The sequence below is a fragment of the Pleurodeles waltl genome, chromosome 7, assembly GCF_031143425.1.
Source record: "Pleurodeles waltl isolate 20211129_DDA chromosome 7, aPleWal1.hap1.20221129, whole genome shotgun sequence".
In the NCBI taxonomy this organism is placed as follows: domain Eukaryota; kingdom Metazoa; phylum Chordata; class Amphibia; order Caudata; family Salamandridae; genus Pleurodeles; species Pleurodeles waltl.
In genome coordinates, this window is record NC_090446.1 from 1515990768 (window position 1) to 1516009761 (window position 18994).

Sequence of the window (18994 nt, forward strand, 5' to 3'; positions counted from 1 at the left end):
GGAATTGTCTGAATTGTCAAACTTTTAGGAGTGTGAAGGTTAGTAATGGTGTTGGTATTGTCGTTGGAAGAACTGGCAGGAGCAATGAGTGGTACCGGCTGCAGTGGCCCTGGTTACCTTGTAATAAATTAAGCACTGCTTGTGTGGCACTGAGATCCCTCATGCTACACACCCTTTCACTAGAAACTCGCTGTTGTGCTGGAAAGCAGCAGTGAAACATAATGGGTGTCACAGAGACTTAAACCTTAAACTCCACTATGGCGTGGAATGCTGCTGGCTCGGGTGCCAGAAGTTGCAGGTTTCCAGATGTGGGATCCCATTGGAAGATCACACGGGTCAGAATTTTAACAGGTTTAAGAGCGACAAGTACTGAGACACAGAGGCTACAAGGACTGAACAGTTGCAATGTCTCTTTACCATGGATAATGGCTTCAACTGTTCTAGGCCAGACGCTTGGTGCGACAGGAATTATTCTGCACAGGAATGTATCGATTGACAACTGATTCTTTGATTGGTGTACAAGTAACATTCAGATTGTGTTATACTTTTCCAGGGGCGACAGTCTCTCTGCACGTTGGGATGGTGGGCAGTTACATGCCTCCCTTGCAGGAGGGCTGGGAGGGGGTAGTTAGGTCAAAGTTTGCTTCAATTTGTGTTTTCTTTAGATGTTTGTTCTTTCAGTTACAGGGCAATACAGGGCAGGACTACGACCAATATAGAGATACAAGCAGGGGGTGCAGACACGGGTTTCTCTAGACGGGGTGGAAATGACACATAGGAAGTGGATAGTGCACACTACCCAGGGGGAGGAATCCTTACCCAGGAATACTCTAAAGGTAATGACCTGGAATGTTAATGGGCTGGGAAGTAAAATTAAGAGAACCAAGGTGCACGAGAGGGGCTGAAGGCCCAGCAGAAAGGGGGAGGAATGTGGTTTAGTAAGGGTACTAAGTGAGAGAAAGCATATTACTTTGTGAAATAACCAACACTTTTTAAGTCTTTCTAAACATTGAGAGAGTGTGTTTTTGTCTGTGTTTAAAAATCCCTGGTGAAATCCAACAGACACTGCATCATACCCAACTGAAAGCACCTGTGCCCAACTATTTATAACAAAATACATTTATTAGGAGGGTGTAGCACCCCCCAAAACTACCCCGACCCCCCGGAGATTTTTTACCAATGCTGAGACTCGAATTGTGATATCCAGTTTCAAAGTTGGTAGCACTGGCCTTTCCGCCACAGATAACATGTGTTAAACATCCCGGTTTGGAGGAATTTTCTGAACCAGTTGTGAACCAGATATTAGCATACACCAGGGTTAAGCGTTACAAGATTTCAGCCTTTATAATAAAAGAATTTCTACCATTCGCGTCAAGAATTTTTTCACACAGAGGCGAGGATTTTGGTTCTCCTTCTTCACTTTAATTATTCCAGCAGCCAATTAGAAGTAAGTTGAACAAAACACTACAAATCCCATGAATCAATGTGCCATGTGACCAGCCATAGAGCACATACCCTATATCACATGCTAGACATAGTATCAAATTCTCTTTCTTTGCACAAAGCCAGAACAGTTAACAGTCTCCACCCAAAAGAGTGGAAATAACCAACAATGAACTTGCAAGTCCCAAGAACTGCGACTCCAGAATAGGGCCTCAGAGAAGATCAGCACAGGTTTGGCAGATGGAAGGCGCCTGGAGAGCTTGAACGCAGGAGAAAAAAACTTGTCTCATTCCACTCTGAGGAACAGAATGACTTATCATTGTTTCCTAAGTAAGCAAAACAAAGGCCAAGCCATAAAAACTGATCCAAAACCGGTAAAGCATATGCATACGTAGACATCAGGGAGGGAAAGTACCACAGAAGGAAATAAACACTTGAAGACAGTATGAAAAGCAATTGAAAAAGAAAACCCTTTTTAAGTAACACATCAATCAAAGTGCAGTGGGATAATCCTCGCCTCCAGCTCCTTAATAGAATTGAAAAATTCTTGATGTGAATGCTAGAAAATGTTTTATTTTATGTCAGGACCGGAGGCTCCAATTATGCTTGTTTAAAGCCGACCCAACACAACTGAAGCATTGTCAACAACAGGTTTGCAGTAATGATTTAAAAGTAGGTTCAGACACACAGTCAGCTGCTCTTAAGATGTGCTCTGAACGAGAACCTAATGCAAAGAACTTAGACGTCATGGCCCCTCTAGTAGAATGAGTGCCATCTCCAATCGTTGTAGTCCCGAAGGTGGCGGGATTGCCAATCCGCCACCGAGCTGCTCCGCCCCGGAAGATATTCCGCCACCACTGATATCCAATGCTGCAGGCAAAAATGTTTGGCTATCTCCACCAGAATATGGGATTTCTTCCCGCTAAGCTTGTTGACATACCTCACCGTGGAAATGTCCATCCAAACAAGTATGCAACAATCTGTCTTGATCGGTGAGAGACTTCAGATTACAAACGAGCCCGCAAGGAGCTCCAAACAATTGACATGAAGGTCCAGCTCTGTCCTGGACCAATGACCCCGTGGAAACTGGGCCACAGTGAGCTCACCACCCCCAAAGGCTGGCATCGGTCTCTATCACGATTTCTGGGGAAGACCCAAATATCGCTCTGCCATTCCAGGCTTCCATATGTTCCAGCCACCCTACATCTCCGTCCTTGCATCCCCAAAAAGGGGAATCTGATCTGAGTAGCCGAGATCCTTCTGGAGGTGGGAGATGTTCAGTCACTGAAGGGCCCTGTAGTGAAGGGGGCCTGGGAAAATGGCTTGGATCTATGAAGACAACAGGCCCACCACACGGGCAATCATCCTCAAATCTTATTCTGGTCACATTTCCTCTGTGTTCAGAGACAGAGGTCAAAAGTCAGTTTGTCTTCTGGCAATGCAAATACTTCACCTTATGACTGCACAGTTCCAGGATTTTGCAAGGTGAACTGTCTGACCTATGTGAAATGAAAGGCTGTTTGTATCAGGTTTTTCCTGAACTGTTTCTAAAACCCGAAGTACCTTTTTAATAGACTCTTGGGCCTTGTCCAGATTGGCGTAAGTGGCCGCAAATTAGGAAAGCTCCTTCAGGAAGGGTGAACCAAAGGGCAAACCTTGAGCCAGAGGGCCTGAGTGCAAGGAGGGGAGGTCAGCAATGTTGGGGTCCAATTGGCATTCCTAGAAAGAGAGGTCCTGTTGAGTCCAACCCACTAAGACTTCAGACTCAATGGGGTTCCCTGATTCCTCAGCATGAAAACCCAATTCCAGGATTTTTGGGGGGGGCCTAGCTATATCAAGGAGTTTGTCCTGGCACCCATGCCAAGCACGATCAATGTTCTTCTTTGGAACTTCTACGGGTATGTGACCAGAGTAGGGTCGATCTTGGGGGTCTCAGGAAGTTTAGATGGAAAATCCAGTCTGAGGCATTCAGATCTCAGACGAGATTTGACCTTCTTCTCAAACCCATAGCGAATATGGAATTCAAAATCATCTGCCACTTTGTCTGGTGAGGTCCTAAGGGTGGACCTGGGATGGATTATGTCCTCAGGATCAAAAGTAAGCACCTTTGGTGTGTGCAGGGGTTCTTGACTATGATGTGTCATCTTCTTACGCTTACGGGGAGGGTCAACTACATGATCTGAACTGTGAGTAGATGAAGAGGAGTCTGAATCATCTTGTGTTTTAGTTTTAGGGGTAGAGGAGGAGGTGCTGTAGTCATGTTCTTTGGCAAGGGACCACATAAAGCTCTAAAAATCTTGCTGCGTGGGAATTGTTGTCCCCCTTTGGGGAATGAGTATCATGGGGCACTGGGGACTCTTTGCTGCCCTGGGGCCCTGAGGAGGAATCTGAAGCATCTGGGTTTATAAAGTAAGTTTATTCCAGTAAGATAGTAGGACAGCTTACAGGAACGACCGTCACCGACACTGTACCAACCGCTTCTCCCCCGTTGTTCTTACATCGAGTTCCGTGCAGGAATTCCAGAACGTATGGAAGACTCACACGGAGAACTTGATCCAAGAACCTAACACATCCTCCCCCTTAACACATGAACATTTTACCAACTAAAACAAATAAAACACAAAAATATTACAACAGTTATTCTAAAGCATGAAATCACGGAATCTTCTGGGAAGCATCCTATTCCTAGTCGAAACCGTTCTCCTCCCGTCGTTCTTCTCACATACTTGCTTGGAGGAATGCATTGAGTCTTTGTCCAACACCTTCTCACCACAAAGAGAATTCCTACTCCGAATATCCTTCTTATCTTGCTCCATCTTGGTGGATTCAACCAATGTTCTATTGTTTAATTTGACCTCGCGAGCCAAGGACAACTTCTCCTTGTTCCACCAATTGCCATCCTCCAGCATAACAGCATTTTTGCAAATTTTGACGACTATCTTTGGAACCGAAAATTTAGATTCACCCTTTTGAATAATACGAGCAGTTTTAATTTTGACATAATCACCCACCTTAACAGAAACAGTCTTCCTTGCACTCCCCTTATATTTGTCCTGAGCAGATAACCTCTTTTCATTCACCTTCTCAATCAAACCCTTTTCAATTTCAACTTCACCCATCCATTTTCTTGTCAACTTGGCAGCAGGAACCCTTCCTCTCAATAACACAAAAGGGGACACACCTGTATCTGCATTGGGTGTAGTTCGCACCGCCCACAATAGTTTCCTCAACTCTTCCTTGCAATTCAACCCTCCAACCTTAGCTAGTTGTATGTTTTCCTTAATCACCCTGTTTAAGTGTTCTACGAGGCCATTACTCCTAGGATGATAAAGGGGCGTTTTAACATGTCCAATACCAAAGTGCCTCAGAAAATCTGAAAACTGGGCAGATGTGAATTGACTCCCATTATCTGTAAGTATCTCATCAGGAATACCTTCTCTGTCAAAAATGGATTCTAAAAACTCAATGACTTTTTGAGAAGTAGGAACTTTCACCAACTTGAACTCAGGCCAATGACTATAAAAATCGATTAATACTATACCATATTCCACTTGTCCATTCAACAAATTAATGGGACCAATTAAATCCACCGCAATTTTGCTCCAAGCTTTCATGGGTACTTCAATTGCCTCAACAGGAGAAGGAAGAGTGACTTGAGACTTGTCACTAATAGCACAGGGCAAACAATCTCTTACAAAGAGTTCCACATCTCTGTCCAAGCCAGGCCACCAAAAATTCTCCCTTAATCTCCTCTTCATAGCCCTCATACCAATGTGACCTTCATGTCCCAGTGTTAATATCTTATACCTCAACCCCACAGGAACAACCATGGTTCCCGTCCGCATCAACATATTATTCACAATAGACAATTCCTCAAAAACGTGTTTGTACCCTTCACAACGTATAGATTTGCAAACCGACCATCCTTGTGATATGCCCCCCATAACTTCCTTCATTTGTTCATCCCTATCACATGCTTCCTTCCATTCATCTTCAGTCACTGCACCTTCTAATTGACACTCCAAAGAACATACCAGAACATCGTCCTCATCAGTCTCCTCCTTACTAAGTACATCCGTATGAGGAAGACGGGAAAGACAATCAGCTAGCACATTCCTTGCACCTGGAACATATTCCACATGAAAGTCGTACATTTGCAATCTATACTGCCACTTGGCTATTCTAGGAGTGGCGCGGTGCGCACCTGAAGTAGAAAATAATTGCACCAAAGGTTTATGGTCCATTCTGACAGTAAAATGTACACCCCACAGATAAGGCTTGAAATGTACAATTCCCCACCAACATGCGAGAGCCTCTCTCTCTATTGCCGAATACGTAGCTTCTGCACCTCTTAGACTGCGTGAGGCAAAAGCAATCACTTCATCCTTGCCACCCCTCCGCTGTAACAATACTGCCCCCAGACCCAGTTGACTGGCATCAGTCATGATTACAATTTCATCTTTGGTGTCAAAAGCCTTCAATGGAATGGCCAAAACAACTTCACTTTTAATAGCTGCAACTTCCTGCTCACACTCATGACTCCAGACAAATTTTACATTTTTTTTAAGAGAGACCTGATATTATGCGTTTTACTGGCACAATTAGGAATGAATCTGGCGTAAAACTCAATGAGCCCCATAAAGGATCTAACTTGATCCTTATTGCAGAGAGATTGGAAACCTTCAATAGCTTTACCTAAACTCTCCTTCGGTTCCACCCCCCGTTCTGATATTTTATAACCTAGGTAATCGATTGATGAGGTACTAAACTTACATTTGTCAGCACTAAGAACAATTCCTCTCTCACCCAACGTGGATAACACTTGTCTCATTCTTTCATCATGCTGATCTTGATCCTTGCCAAAAACTAGAATGTCATCCTGAAAAGCAATGACCCCAGTCATACTACCGAACAAACTATCTACTACTGTCTGAAATACTGCGGAAGCAAAAGCTAATCCAAATGGCATGCGTCTAAATTGAAACAACCCCTCAGGTGTAATAAAGGCTGTCAAGTGCCTTGACTCGGGGTGCAAATTAATTTGATGGTATGCCGATGTCATGTCTAATAAACTGAACACGCAAGCATTACCAAGAGTGGATAGCATTTCAGTAATGTTCGGCAAAGGATGACAATCCACCCAAATCTGCGCATTGAGATTGCGTAAATCCACACACATGCGAATTGATCCGTTGCCTTTACGGGCAATCACTATAGGAGCCACCCAATCAGACGCATCCACCTTTTCAATTATGTGTTGATCACACAATCTGTCTAACTCTCTTTTCAACTCTGCTCTCATTGCTAATGGTACTCTGCGTACCTTGTGAACCTTAGGAATAGCATTTTCTTTCAATTTAATCTTGTGCGCAAAGTTTCTAAACATACCAATTCCATTCTTGAAAACACCTGGAAAAGCATCAAGCCAAATAGATCCTACAGATAACACAGGGGTATAATTTTTGCTTAATATTACTTGATCGGGGTTATTAGGGTCCAATAAAATACCTAACTTCTTTTGATCCTCCCAACCCAGCAAACAGGCATCGTCTTTAGCCACATATACCACTCCTCTAGCTGAACTACCTTGAAAATTCAATTCAGCCATACACTCCCCCAATACTTCCACTGTTTTTCCACCATATCCTACAGGTCTAATATGAGACTCCTGAAGTTCAAAAGGGTCAAAACGTTCCTTCCATACTTTCTCACTCACAAGTGTGTAGGGTGAACCTGAATCAGCCACTACACCCACTTCACATCCATTGATTGACAATTTACAGGTAGGCCTCCTGAACTTGTTAAAAAACACACTCTGGGGGTTATCATTGCCCATTTTGGAATCATCAGATATAGTAAGAATTTCGTACTCCTCACTGGTTGATGGATCTAAATTGCAGAAGCATATTCATCAATACCCCCATCACCTTCACCCACCGGCAAAGGAACACTCACTTGGGGAATGTGTTTTAAAATTTTGTGACCTTCTGGACCTAAACAATGACGTAACACGGGAAACTTTTTTTGTGAGTAAAAGAGTCACCATCGAGAGCATCAAGATAAGCTTCAAAACCTTCCTTCCATGAGTCCCAATCTGCCTCTGATGAGATTGGATCAGGGGAAAACGCCGGAGGAGGAAGGATAGAATGCTACATGGTAAACAGTTAGTAATATGATGAAATTATATGCCCGTTAAAATAGTGGAAGAAATTCTGCCGAGTATGAAAATGCGCTGTGAAACGGTGTAGAAAAGTCATGAAAATGCAGATGAAACAAGAAAATTCCAGGGCTAGCGAGTACAAAAAAAAAAACAACGTGAAAGTGTTCCAGTTGCGATTAGCGAAGGCACGTACACGAGAACAAGGCGTCCTGGTTGCTAGGCAACGTGTCAAGCGCAGGAGCGTCCCCGTTGCCAGGAAACCTTCAAGCGCACGGCATAGACGTGAAATAAAGCGTGCACGTGTGAAATGACACGCGCGTCAACGTGCAGTACTTTCGAAGGATTTGCCCCAAGATCGGAGGCACCACAGTGATGCCGGAATCAACCACGCGCAACCATACCCTGAAATACGGAACCGCAAATCAAAACAGGGGTCGTCCACACAAAGAAGCACCAGAAGTAAAACCGGCAAGACGTCGAAGACAGAAAGGTGCACGCGTGGGCGCAAACTGTCCTGCAGCTCCCTCGTCGCCAAATGAAGCGTCTGGGTTTATAAAGTAAGTTTATTCCAGTAAAATAGCAGGACAGCTTACAGGAACGACCGTCACCGACACTGTACCAACCGCTTCTTCCCCGTTGTTCTTACATCGAGTCCCGTGCAGGAATTCCAGAACGCATGGAAGACTCACACGGAGAACTCGATCCGAGAACCTAACAGAATCCAACCTTGTTGTTCAACAAAGCTGAGTAAGAGATGTTTAATGGGTCAGATAGCCTTGGCTAAGGCTTCATTCACTGTGTGGCAAACCCCAGCATCCAGTGTGTAGACAAGGTCTTGCTCAAAGGATCCCACGGGGTCATGATAATAGAAGTCATTGCCAACTCCAGCATCACAGTCAGCCATGTTGATGGGTAAACTAGCCAAGTGGTATAAAAAGTAGCAGTTAGATGGTAGAGATGATCTGGACACGGCCAAAAGGAACTTTCATTCAGGATTGGAAGCTGTTGCCACCTGGATGAGCGAAAGCTGCCTAAAGCTCAACAAGATGGAGCTCATCATCTTCGGAAATGCCACCTCAGCTTGGGACGACTCCTGGTGGCCCACATCCCTCATCGCCCCCCCTACACCGACCGAGTGCCCACAACTTTGGAATCATCCTTGACTCCTCCCTATCCATGACCCACCAGGTCAACTCTGTCGCCTCCTCCTGCTGGCACACACTCCGCAAACTTCAGAAGATCTTCAGATGGATCCCAGCAGACTGTCATAGGACATGCACCCACGCCTTAGTCACGAGTAAGCTTGACTATGGCAACGCGCTCTATGCCGACACCTCAACTAGGAACATCAAAAAACTTCAACCCATCCGCCGCTGCCAGACTCATTCTGGACCTCCCTCGCCGAGAACACATCTTCCAACACCTAAGGACCCTCCACTGGCTACCAGTTGAGAAGCGAATCACCTTCGAGCTTCTCACTCACACATACAAGGCCATACACAACGCAGGACCAGCCTACCTGAACCACCACATCTTCTTTCACACCCACGCCAGATCCCTCCGCTCTGCCCAGATGGCCATGACCACTGTCTCTTGCATCCGCAAAACCACCGCCGGAGGCGATCTTTCACCTACACTGCAGCAAAGATCTGGAACAACCTCCCCCTGCACCTCAGACAAAGCCCGTCACTCACCATCTTCAGGAAGAACCTCAAGACGTTGCTCTTCAGATGAGGCCCCGCCCCCTCCCCAACAGCACCTTAAGACCCTCACGGGTGATTAGCTGCGTTTTACAAATATTGATTGATTGAATAAAGTCAAAAGGCAGGCAGAAAAAACAACCCTTTTCAACAGTCTCAAGGGTTGTATATCAGAGTTTAAGCATGGAGGAAGACCTGCCACAAGTAGGTTAGGCAGAGCCTAATAAGTAATTATGATTATTGCCACCCAGGGTCTAGTGCACACAGGGCGTATAACGGGGAGTTAACAAGTTCGGGAGGACCAGAGACCAAAAGCACATATCTCGGCATGTTCCTCGCACTTCAAAGAAGCCGGCAGCTCGTACGCGCATCCTCCGAGCAACGTTAATAGAAAGAGGACTGCGCTGCACAGCACGTGTCTTTACTCCTCTACTCCCGGTCCTCAGAAGAAAAAGGCGCGGGCGAGAAGAATGATCCCAGAGAAAGTGACTGAAAACTATACTTGGTGTAATATCAAGAATAAAACTCTGGCAACTGCGGTATCTAACAATCTCAGCCTTACGAACGTGTTACCCTGCCTGCCAACCACAGCGAAATCGGGCATGCAAACAGCAGAAAAACGCTTAGAACACCTTAAGCAAGTACACTTTAAATATTGCATGTACAATCACAACATTTGCAATAAATGGTTAATGAACACAAAGGTACTCAACTGGCTGCGGAGCAGCAAAGAAAAAGGATTTGATACTGTGTCTAGCATGTTATATAGAGTATGTATTCTATGGCTGTTCACATGACACAGTGATTCATTGGATTTACAGTGTTTTGATTAACTTACTTCTAATTGGCTGCTGTAATAATGAAAGTGAAGAAAGAGAAGCCTCTGGTCCTGAGACAGAATCCAGAACCATAGCAGCCAATTCTATGTCAGGACCGGAGGCTTCGTATTATGCTTCTCTCTCTATGCTTTATTTACCACAGCAGTCCTTAATAGAATTGAAAATTCTTGACGCGAAAGCTAGAATTTTTTTTAGTTTCCCTGGTCCATGTGTGATGTGCTGTTAGTCAAGGTTTTTTTCCCTTAGAATTCTGGGACTTGTAGTCCTGCTTTATAATGGCATACACAAAACTACAAGTCCCAGAATTTAATGAAACAAACCTGTACTGGAGCAGCACATAGACCTGTGAAACATGGCAGGGCTGCAGAACGCCTTCTCCAAAACGTTACAGATGCAGAGTTTTCAAACGTGTCAGATTAGTCCCATCTAAAGCGGTATATAGGCAAGTTTATCTTGTTCACCCCTTTTCATAGCTCTATAGAATGTTATGTGGGTGGAACTAAGCCATCGGCCCGGCAGCTCCCACCTGCGCATGCGCCGTGATGTAACACGGCAGGATACTCATGAGGCTGTAAGATGGTTATACAAAGATGGCGGCCCCGCGGCGTCTCTAATCACACTTGGGTGGCACCAGAGATGCAGAGATGCGAGGGAGTTACACAAATATGGCGTCATTTGTGGCGGGCGCGTCGACAAACGACGGGAGCAAGCCAGTGCGCGCGCCCTGCGTATAGAACCATCGGATGGTTACACCAAGATGGCCGGTCCTTTACTGCGCGCATGCGCACTCCAGCTGAGGCCGTATTTGACCTACGCTTTGCCGTTGGTATGACCAAAAACGGCCACCGTAGGGACCGTGTTTTTTCCTTCCTCTAGTTTTGCACCGCTTCCTCGGCATCGGAGAGGGAAAGAAAAGCAGCAGGTACCACGCTGCCTTCCCGCAACGCGGAAAGAGCGGAAGAATTCAGACACAAGGGAGTCCTATATAACATATTCCTGTCGCGCGCGACGAGCCCCACCCAATCACTGGGCACCATCATGAGTACGTGACCGGCGCCATGACATCAGAGGTGAGCTCGCCGGAAGCAACGTTGCGGAAGAAGTCTATCATGGGGAGTAGTGTTTGCGATGACGTCACATGGATGGAATATGACGTCATATGTGGGGCGTGTGAGCAGTTTACAAGAGTGGTGTGTTGTTTAGATGCAGTATTTTTTTTTTTTTGTGTGCCTCTTTTAGTGCTCAGAGTTGTCTTTTAGTTACTGTTGTTACGAATGACAAACGTTTGAAAGGCTGTCAGGGTTTCAGTGTGCATGTGTGTAACATTTCCTTGTTCGTAGTGTCCCTCTGTGTCACATTTGCAGGGACATTTTAAACATTTGATGAAATCATCGGTACGTTTTGGTTTTGAATTCAGATAGTAGGTTTTGGGTGCGCATTGAACACAACAGAACAAGTAGCCAGAATTCTGTGGAAAATGACGCATTGTTATGCCCCAACCCACTGTTTTCATTACGACCTCAACAACTTATTTCTTGTCAGTAGTAAAAAAAAAAGTTTTAAGAAACGTTACATTATGGTATGTTTTCAATTTGAATAATGTTGAGTTCTCAATTTGCTGCATGTCAGTTAGGAATAATTCAGTAGTGTGCATGGTTACCTGATCCTAATTCTCTAACCATTTGTTATGATGACGGGAACACGTTGGAGATATGGTAAGTTTTATTGAAGATACAACCCAAACAGGAATCCGCATCAGCTACATCTAACCCCAACATCCATCCTCAACACTCCAACTGTCGTTCCTGGAACGTCTCGCTTCTCCAGGCTCCAGAATAAAGTCCTGGAACATAGAATGCAACGAGGTTCCAGGCCTAGCCCACCCTAGACCTAGCACAGACGTAACCCAAGAAATAGGAACATCACAACACATCCCCCCCCTTACATTGAATAATAAAGATCTAAAAATTAATAACAATACAAATGAAACAAATGTATGGAAACCAAAAAAAATAGTTTGACAAGCAAAGAGTCAAGACACGTAATCTTTCATCCGGAATGGTTGGGAACGTGTCCTGGATGGTACACAGGTGCGCAGTGACTTCTTGGAAGCTTCTGTGATATGATTCCTTCTCTGATCTTACAAATTTAGAGAGTCTGTCCATTTAGCAATTCTGGACATGCTCCACGCATCTCCATTGTCTAAGATCACAATATTTTTCTTTATCTCTCTAATACGGAAAGGACCCTTAAAAGATGATCTACCTTTGGTTTTAAAACACGGGTCCTTTACCAGCACCAGGTCTCCTACCTTCCACCACACTTTAGCAGCACCATGCTTGGCATCAAAATGCAACTTGTAGTTACGTTGGTACTTCTCCCAGAGACTAGGTGCCTTATCAGATTTACTCAGATCCCGTTTGGCCGGTGTTAAAGTATTACTGAACCATGCCGGGAACAACTTAGTGCAACCCACTCTTCCTCTCATGTGCTCAAAAGGAGCTATATTGGTAACAGTATTTGGTGTGTTGTGATGTGCCCACCACAAATCCCTCAGGAGATTAGTTAAAGGAGTTCTGGTCACAATAGCCTCTTGCACACAAGCTTTGACCATTCTGTTTATTCGCTCAGCTAGACCATTAGCTCGTGGTAAATACAAAGCTGTCTTCAAATGTACAATAGCCAGGGAATCTAAGAATTGCTTCATTTCAAGTGAAGTCAATTGTACCCCATTGTCTGTAACTAAATGACTGGGAATACCTTCTCTAGAGAATCCTTCTTCAAGAAATTCAATTACCGTACGGGTATCAACTGTGTTTACACATTTGGTCACCATCCATTTGGATGTATAATCCACCATGAGTATAACATAACGTTCATTTGGTGGTAAAAGATGGAAAGGACCCATAAAATCTAAACCAAGTTTAACCCAAGGTTTTTCCGGAACCACAACAGGAGAGAGGGGCGCTCTAACCACCTTCTTGCTTTTATCACTTAGCGCACAGTTCAAACAGTCCTTTACAATCGCTTCCGCTTCACTATCCAAGCCTGGCCACCAGTAAATAGCTCTAAGTCTAGATTTGGTTAAACTCCTGCCCAGATGTCCTTCGTGAGCTAAATTCAAAATCTTGTTCCTTAAATCCTTAGGAGGTACGAATTTGTCTCCCCTAAATAACTCATTACCATCCAAAGAAAGTTCATCTCTTACATTCCAATAACCCTTCAATGAATCAGGAACATCTTTAAACTCTGGTCACCCCTTAACAACGAATTCTCTAAGCTTGTGTCTGTCCAGATCCCTCTCCAAAGCCATTTCCCATTCCTCCTTGCTGATAGCCATTTCTCTCACCCAATTGATAGTAAGTTCATCTTCTACTTCCTCCTCACTACTAACTGAAGAACGGGACAAGAAATCTGCTGTAACGTTTTTGGGCCCAGGCACGTATTCCACAACAAAATTGTACTCCAGCAACCCTTCAGTCCACCTACGAATTCTCAGGGTCAGCCCTTCCTTTTTTTTTTGGAGAGAAAATATGAACAAGAGGTCTGTGATCTGTCCTTACAACAAAAGGTAGCCCCCACAAATAGAACTTAAAGTGTTTGATCGCCCACATACAAGCAAGTGCCTCTCTTTCTATGACCGAATAGTGGTGTTCAGCTTCCTTTAGGGAACGAGAAGCCAATGCTATTACTTTCTCTTCTTGACCTATTTTCTGGATAAGTACAGCTCCTAAACCCTTGACACTAGCATCAGTGTATAAAAAGGTTTTCGCACACACATCAAAATGCCCTAAAGTAGGCATCGCTCCAATGCAATCTTTTACAAAAGAAAAAGCTGTCACACAATCCTTCCCCCAGATGAATTCACAACCTTTTTTCAAAAGAGTTCTTAATGGTTGTGTCACACTGGAAAAGTTGGGAATAAATTTGGAGTAGTATTCTGCCAAACCAAGGAATGACCTCACATCGTCCTTGTCTTTGGGTTCAGGTGCGCGAATTATGGAATCAACAAGTTCTAACGTGGGTCTGATTCCCTCACCAGAAATGGTATGTCCTAGGTAAGTCACCGAGGTAACCCTAAACTTACACTTTTCCTTCTTGACAGTAAGTCCAGCCTCCGCTAGCTTGCTTAAAACTGTTCTTAATATTTTGTCATGTTCATCCACAGACTTGCCATGCACCAAAATATCATCCTGAAAACATAACGTACCAACAATATGTCCCAAGATTCTTTTCATGACCCGTTGAAAACACGCAGCCGCAGAGGCTAGACCAAAAGGCATCCTCAAAAACTGATAAGCCCCCAAAGGTGTAACAAAGGAAGTGAGGTGCCTGGACTCAGGGTGCAAAACAATCTGATGATAAGCAGAGGATAGATCCAATACACTAAACACCTTCGAGCCACCCAAAGATGACAATTCTTCCGTTATATTAGGAAGAGGTTGGCGATCTATCCATATGTTTTTATTAAGATCTCTGAGATCCACACACATGCGGATACGCTTCCCGTTGTCCTTAGGCGCTAAAACTACTGGAGCCAACCACTCTGACGATTCAATCTCCTCAATAACCCCAGCCTCAAGTAACATATTGAGTTCTGCTTTCAGAGGCTCCAACATCATCCTCGGTACTCTTCTGACTTTATGTACAATGGGTACAGATTTTTTTTTTAGGATGATCTTGTGTTCAAAATTAACTAAACACCCTAGCTTGTCACTGAATACACCAGGAAATTCTTTACAAATTTCCAAAGAGTGACTGGTATCCTTCACCACCATCACTTGATTGTCAGAATTGGGGTCTAACTTAATACCCATATCCCGCTGGTGTCGCCAACCTAAAAGATTATTACCACGTTTGGCTACATAAACCTTACATATGGTGACCTTATCTTGGAATTGAATTTTCATTACTCTGTAACCAATTACTTCTATTCTGGCACCCCCATAACTGACCGGGCTGATATCAGGCTTAATAAGGGAATTGAGAGACACTCCAAAAATATCTTGCCAGTTCTTATTACCAACCATGGTATAGGGCGAACCTGAATCTGCCAAAACGGTAACAGTTCTAATATCAAGTTTTATGGAGCGCTCAGGCTTAATCACAGGTCCCTCATCTACCATGTTAATATTATGCTTGCTATGGTCATTCCCTTGTTTAACACATAAAACAATCTTATTGACATTTTCTGTGACAAGGTCTACATTATTTTTATTGTTATTGCAAACTCTGGCATAATGGCCTCTCTTTCCACACTTCCTGCATAAGGAATTACGTGCAAAGCAATTGGTACTATTCGCCGTATAACCCATGTTGCCACAGCGATAACAACATAAAACTTTAATGTCTCTTCTCTTTTCTTGCGAAGACCCTTGAACTTTATTGTCAATGCCAACTTTCAAAACTTCTTCTTGGTTCCTTGGTGCTTGCATAATAGAGAGACAGTCTCCTTCAGTATGATTCATTTCTTTGATCCAACTGCTGGTACTCTCCATTCCCTCGACAATAGCAATTGCTTCTCTCAAGTCAGGGTTCTTAGTCAACAATTTCTCTTGAACTCTCTTATTATTAGTGCAACGTACAAGTTGGTCGCGAATCAGGGAATCTGTGATTTCACCAAATTCACAGGTGCGCGCTAGTGTGCGTAAAGCAGCCACAAAATTTCCCACACTCTCTGTACTACCCTGAGATCTGGCAAAAAATGTATGTCTTTCCAACACTATATTTAGTTTGGATTCAAAATGTGCCGCAAGAATTGTTATAGACATCTCATAAACATCCCTGGGTTCACCATCCGCCCCACCAATGCTCAAAGGTTCAAGACTGTCATATATGTTCCTGCCCTTGATCCCAAGATTGTGTAGAAGAACTGCTTGTTTCCTAACTGGAGAGAATTTTTCTCCCTCTACGGCTATTAGATAAGAGTCAAAAAGATTTTTCCATTGTTTCCAGGGCAGAATGGGGTCACCTTTGTCTGACAAAAATAGAGGTGGTTGAGACATGGTAGGTGTGGCCATCTTGGTAACAAAAAAACAAAAAAAAGTTTCCTTTTTCTTATTCTTTCTTTGTTAATACTTGTGATGTGGTAGAAAAGGCAGACTAATGTTTGTTCCACAATGAAAACACTTAGTGAGAGAATAAAACGAAGTAATAATGTAACTGTCAAGAGTTGCGGTGATCACAAAACGAAGAAAATGAAGCCATAAGTGACTTGTTATCGCCGTTTCCTGAATAAAACAAGGGCGAGGTGCGCGGTCTAGATTCCAGAGAGGTTGCAGAAACAGGAAGTAATTACGCTGCGTCAGAACAGTCCAAGAGAGCAGAAGAGCATAAGCATAAGGAGAGCAGGAACAAACGTGCGTGCGAACGTGCGCGCGAACGGAGCACAATCCCAGCAGTAACGTAAGGCAAATAGCACGAAACACAGACGGAGAGAAACAGCACCAAAAAAAACTTCATACGCTCGTCCCGAGAGGATCGATGGCTGTCCAAAGCATCTGGGGTTTCCGGAGGGCAGAATAACTCGGCAGAAGGAAAGACGCGGATCCAAGGTTAACAGAACATCCTCACGCCGGTAACTTCGTGTGTTCAGGGTTGGCCCCTCGTCGCCAGTGTTATGATGACGGCAACACGTTGGAAATATGGTAAGTTTTATTGAAGATACGGCCAACCCAAACCGGAATCCGCATCAGCTACATCTAACCCCAACATCCATCCTCAACACTCCAACTGTCGTTCCTGGAACCTCTCGCTTCTCCAGGCTCCAGAATAAAGTCCTGGAACATAGAATGCAACGAGGTTCCAGGCCTAGCCCACCCTAGACCTAGCACACACATAACCCAAGAATAGGAACTTCACAACACCATTCTACTCCGTGAACATGCACTCGGTTGTACACATGTGGAGGACTCGCCAGATCCTGGCTCCTTTGAATTAATCTACGAGGAAGCCTTATAGACTCAAAGAAAAGAGAGACCAGTGCTAGGGAACCTGTGGAACATGCACACTAGATTATATGTATAGCCAATGTTCTCTCTGAAATCCAGGCTGGGTACATCTTTGCAGATAACTGGGTTTTGGCAAGAGGTTGAGGCAAGGTCAAGGTCATACCTACTGCATTTGGTAATGTTAGTTTCTTATTATATTAATATGCTTAGGCTGGTCGTATTCAGGATAATGGCAGTCAGTGTTAAGGGTGCAGAAATATCCCAGCCATGAGGTAATCTCATGTACTAGAGACCCTGTGGTGAGGAATGCTCTGGTTAATGAGTGCAGCAGGACCGCTTCTCCCCATTCACTCTCCCCATACACGACTGTTGGGATCAGGAATGTCTCCTTCATGTTGTATGGCTGTGTTTCCCTGCCCTGAGTGCCCAACTACACCTATATATCTCGTATTCTGACGTTTTCCTTTGGCCTTGGCGTTACTGTAATCTAAACCTTGGCGCACAGGCCCAGGCCTGTCCTTAACCATGAGAAGTCCAGGACTTGTCCAGTGAGCTGCCTTGGGTTTAAAACTTTGAACAGTTTTGCCACAAACAGTTGTTAAGATAATTAATAGTGTCACTGAAGTGCAGTCTGTGCTGCACCTATCGACTTGCTGAAAGCCCATGTGGTGCTATAACGTCTAATATTCTGAAGGCCCAATTGGAGTTACATTTGTTGAACAGTCAGCCTGGATGAGGGCTGTAACTGCCTCTTGCCAAAGGAACCTCTCTGAGACTACATATACCTACAGTCCAGACAAAACCACATCCCTTGAGGGCTGTAGGTCGCCAATCCATGTACTGCACCTTCTAAGGTGAAGCTGTGCTACCCAGGCCATCGCAGCTGGATCCTCAACCTCATCCTCATGGGAGCTCGCTCCGCAATAGCAAGAGGGCAGCTGGCCAGACACACTACTGAATGCAGCCCGCTTCAGGCTCCAAAGAACTCCCAACAAAAACTTGCCAGTTTTCTGCGCTTCTTTCCAGTGCAGAGCTGCAGCAGAAATTATCTGTGAAAACCCATCGTACAAGAGAAGGGAGAAGATAAAAAAGAGCGAGTTTGTTTTTGAACTTTGTGTAATTGAACTGCACCTGAGTCTGATTCACGCTACTTCTGAGTGTCCTTAGTGAAAGGAGAACCCTGAATTCGGGGAGAGCACCTTCAAGAGAACTGTAAAAGAACAAGTTCATTGTGGCGCCAACATTAAATAGTTCCCAGGATCACTCGCTTGTATATGGTCACTTTTACAATTGTGTGATTAAAGTACCAGCAACATTAAGCACCTGGTTGAACACTCAAGTTATTAAGTCTGATGGCTGATTGTTGGGCTCAGAGTTCGAGCACCCTGCCCACTACCTCCCTGAGAAGCCTCTGACTGCTCGCCCGCACTACCCTGAGAACCTTGTGCGGAAGATGTTGTACTTTGGACAGTGTGCATAGCCATGACACCAGTTGCAAATCACCTCAATCCCCACAGTTGATCTCCATAAGCCCCTGCTTGCCCCGTGCCCTCCTCAACGGGGTCTAACAGTTGGTTGCAAGTAGTATGAAAGCTGCAAAACCCAATTCAAACTTTTTGAACAGAACAAAAAGTCCAGCTTGTACATAGTAATACCTGCACAGTACAGTGACTGATAAAAAGTCAGTGAAGATAGAACTTGACACCCTATCCTTAGATCAGTTGAGGGTTTGGTGTCTCGATCAGAGGGTGGTGGGCCTTTAGGGACAAGGACAAAGAGGCTGTCATTAGTTTTGTTAAGGACCGGTTAGAGAAACTGTGCAGTAGGGAGGAAACTGATTGATTCAAGAGACAGTGCTATGGTAGGAACCAAGGGAGTGAGTGCTGTAGTGTCAGGCTCTCT

At 44.4% G+C, this 18994-nt stretch overlaps 1 protein-coding gene across 1 annotated transcript in view; it reads left to right on the forward strand.

Annotated features, from left to right (window-relative positions):
- Nucleotides 1-10947: 10947 nt before the first annotated feature.
- Nucleotides 10948-18994, forward strand: part of LOC138246617 (zinc finger protein 850-like) — a 43792-nt gene continuing 35745 nt past the window's right edge. Inside the window, exon 1 of the mRNA XM_069201323.1 lies at nt 10948-11212. Within this exon, the coding sequence (XP_069057424.1) occupies nt 11201-11212 (12 nt within the window). The 5' untranslated portion in view covers nt 10948-11200. The remainder of the gene's footprint in view (nt 11213-18994) is intronic.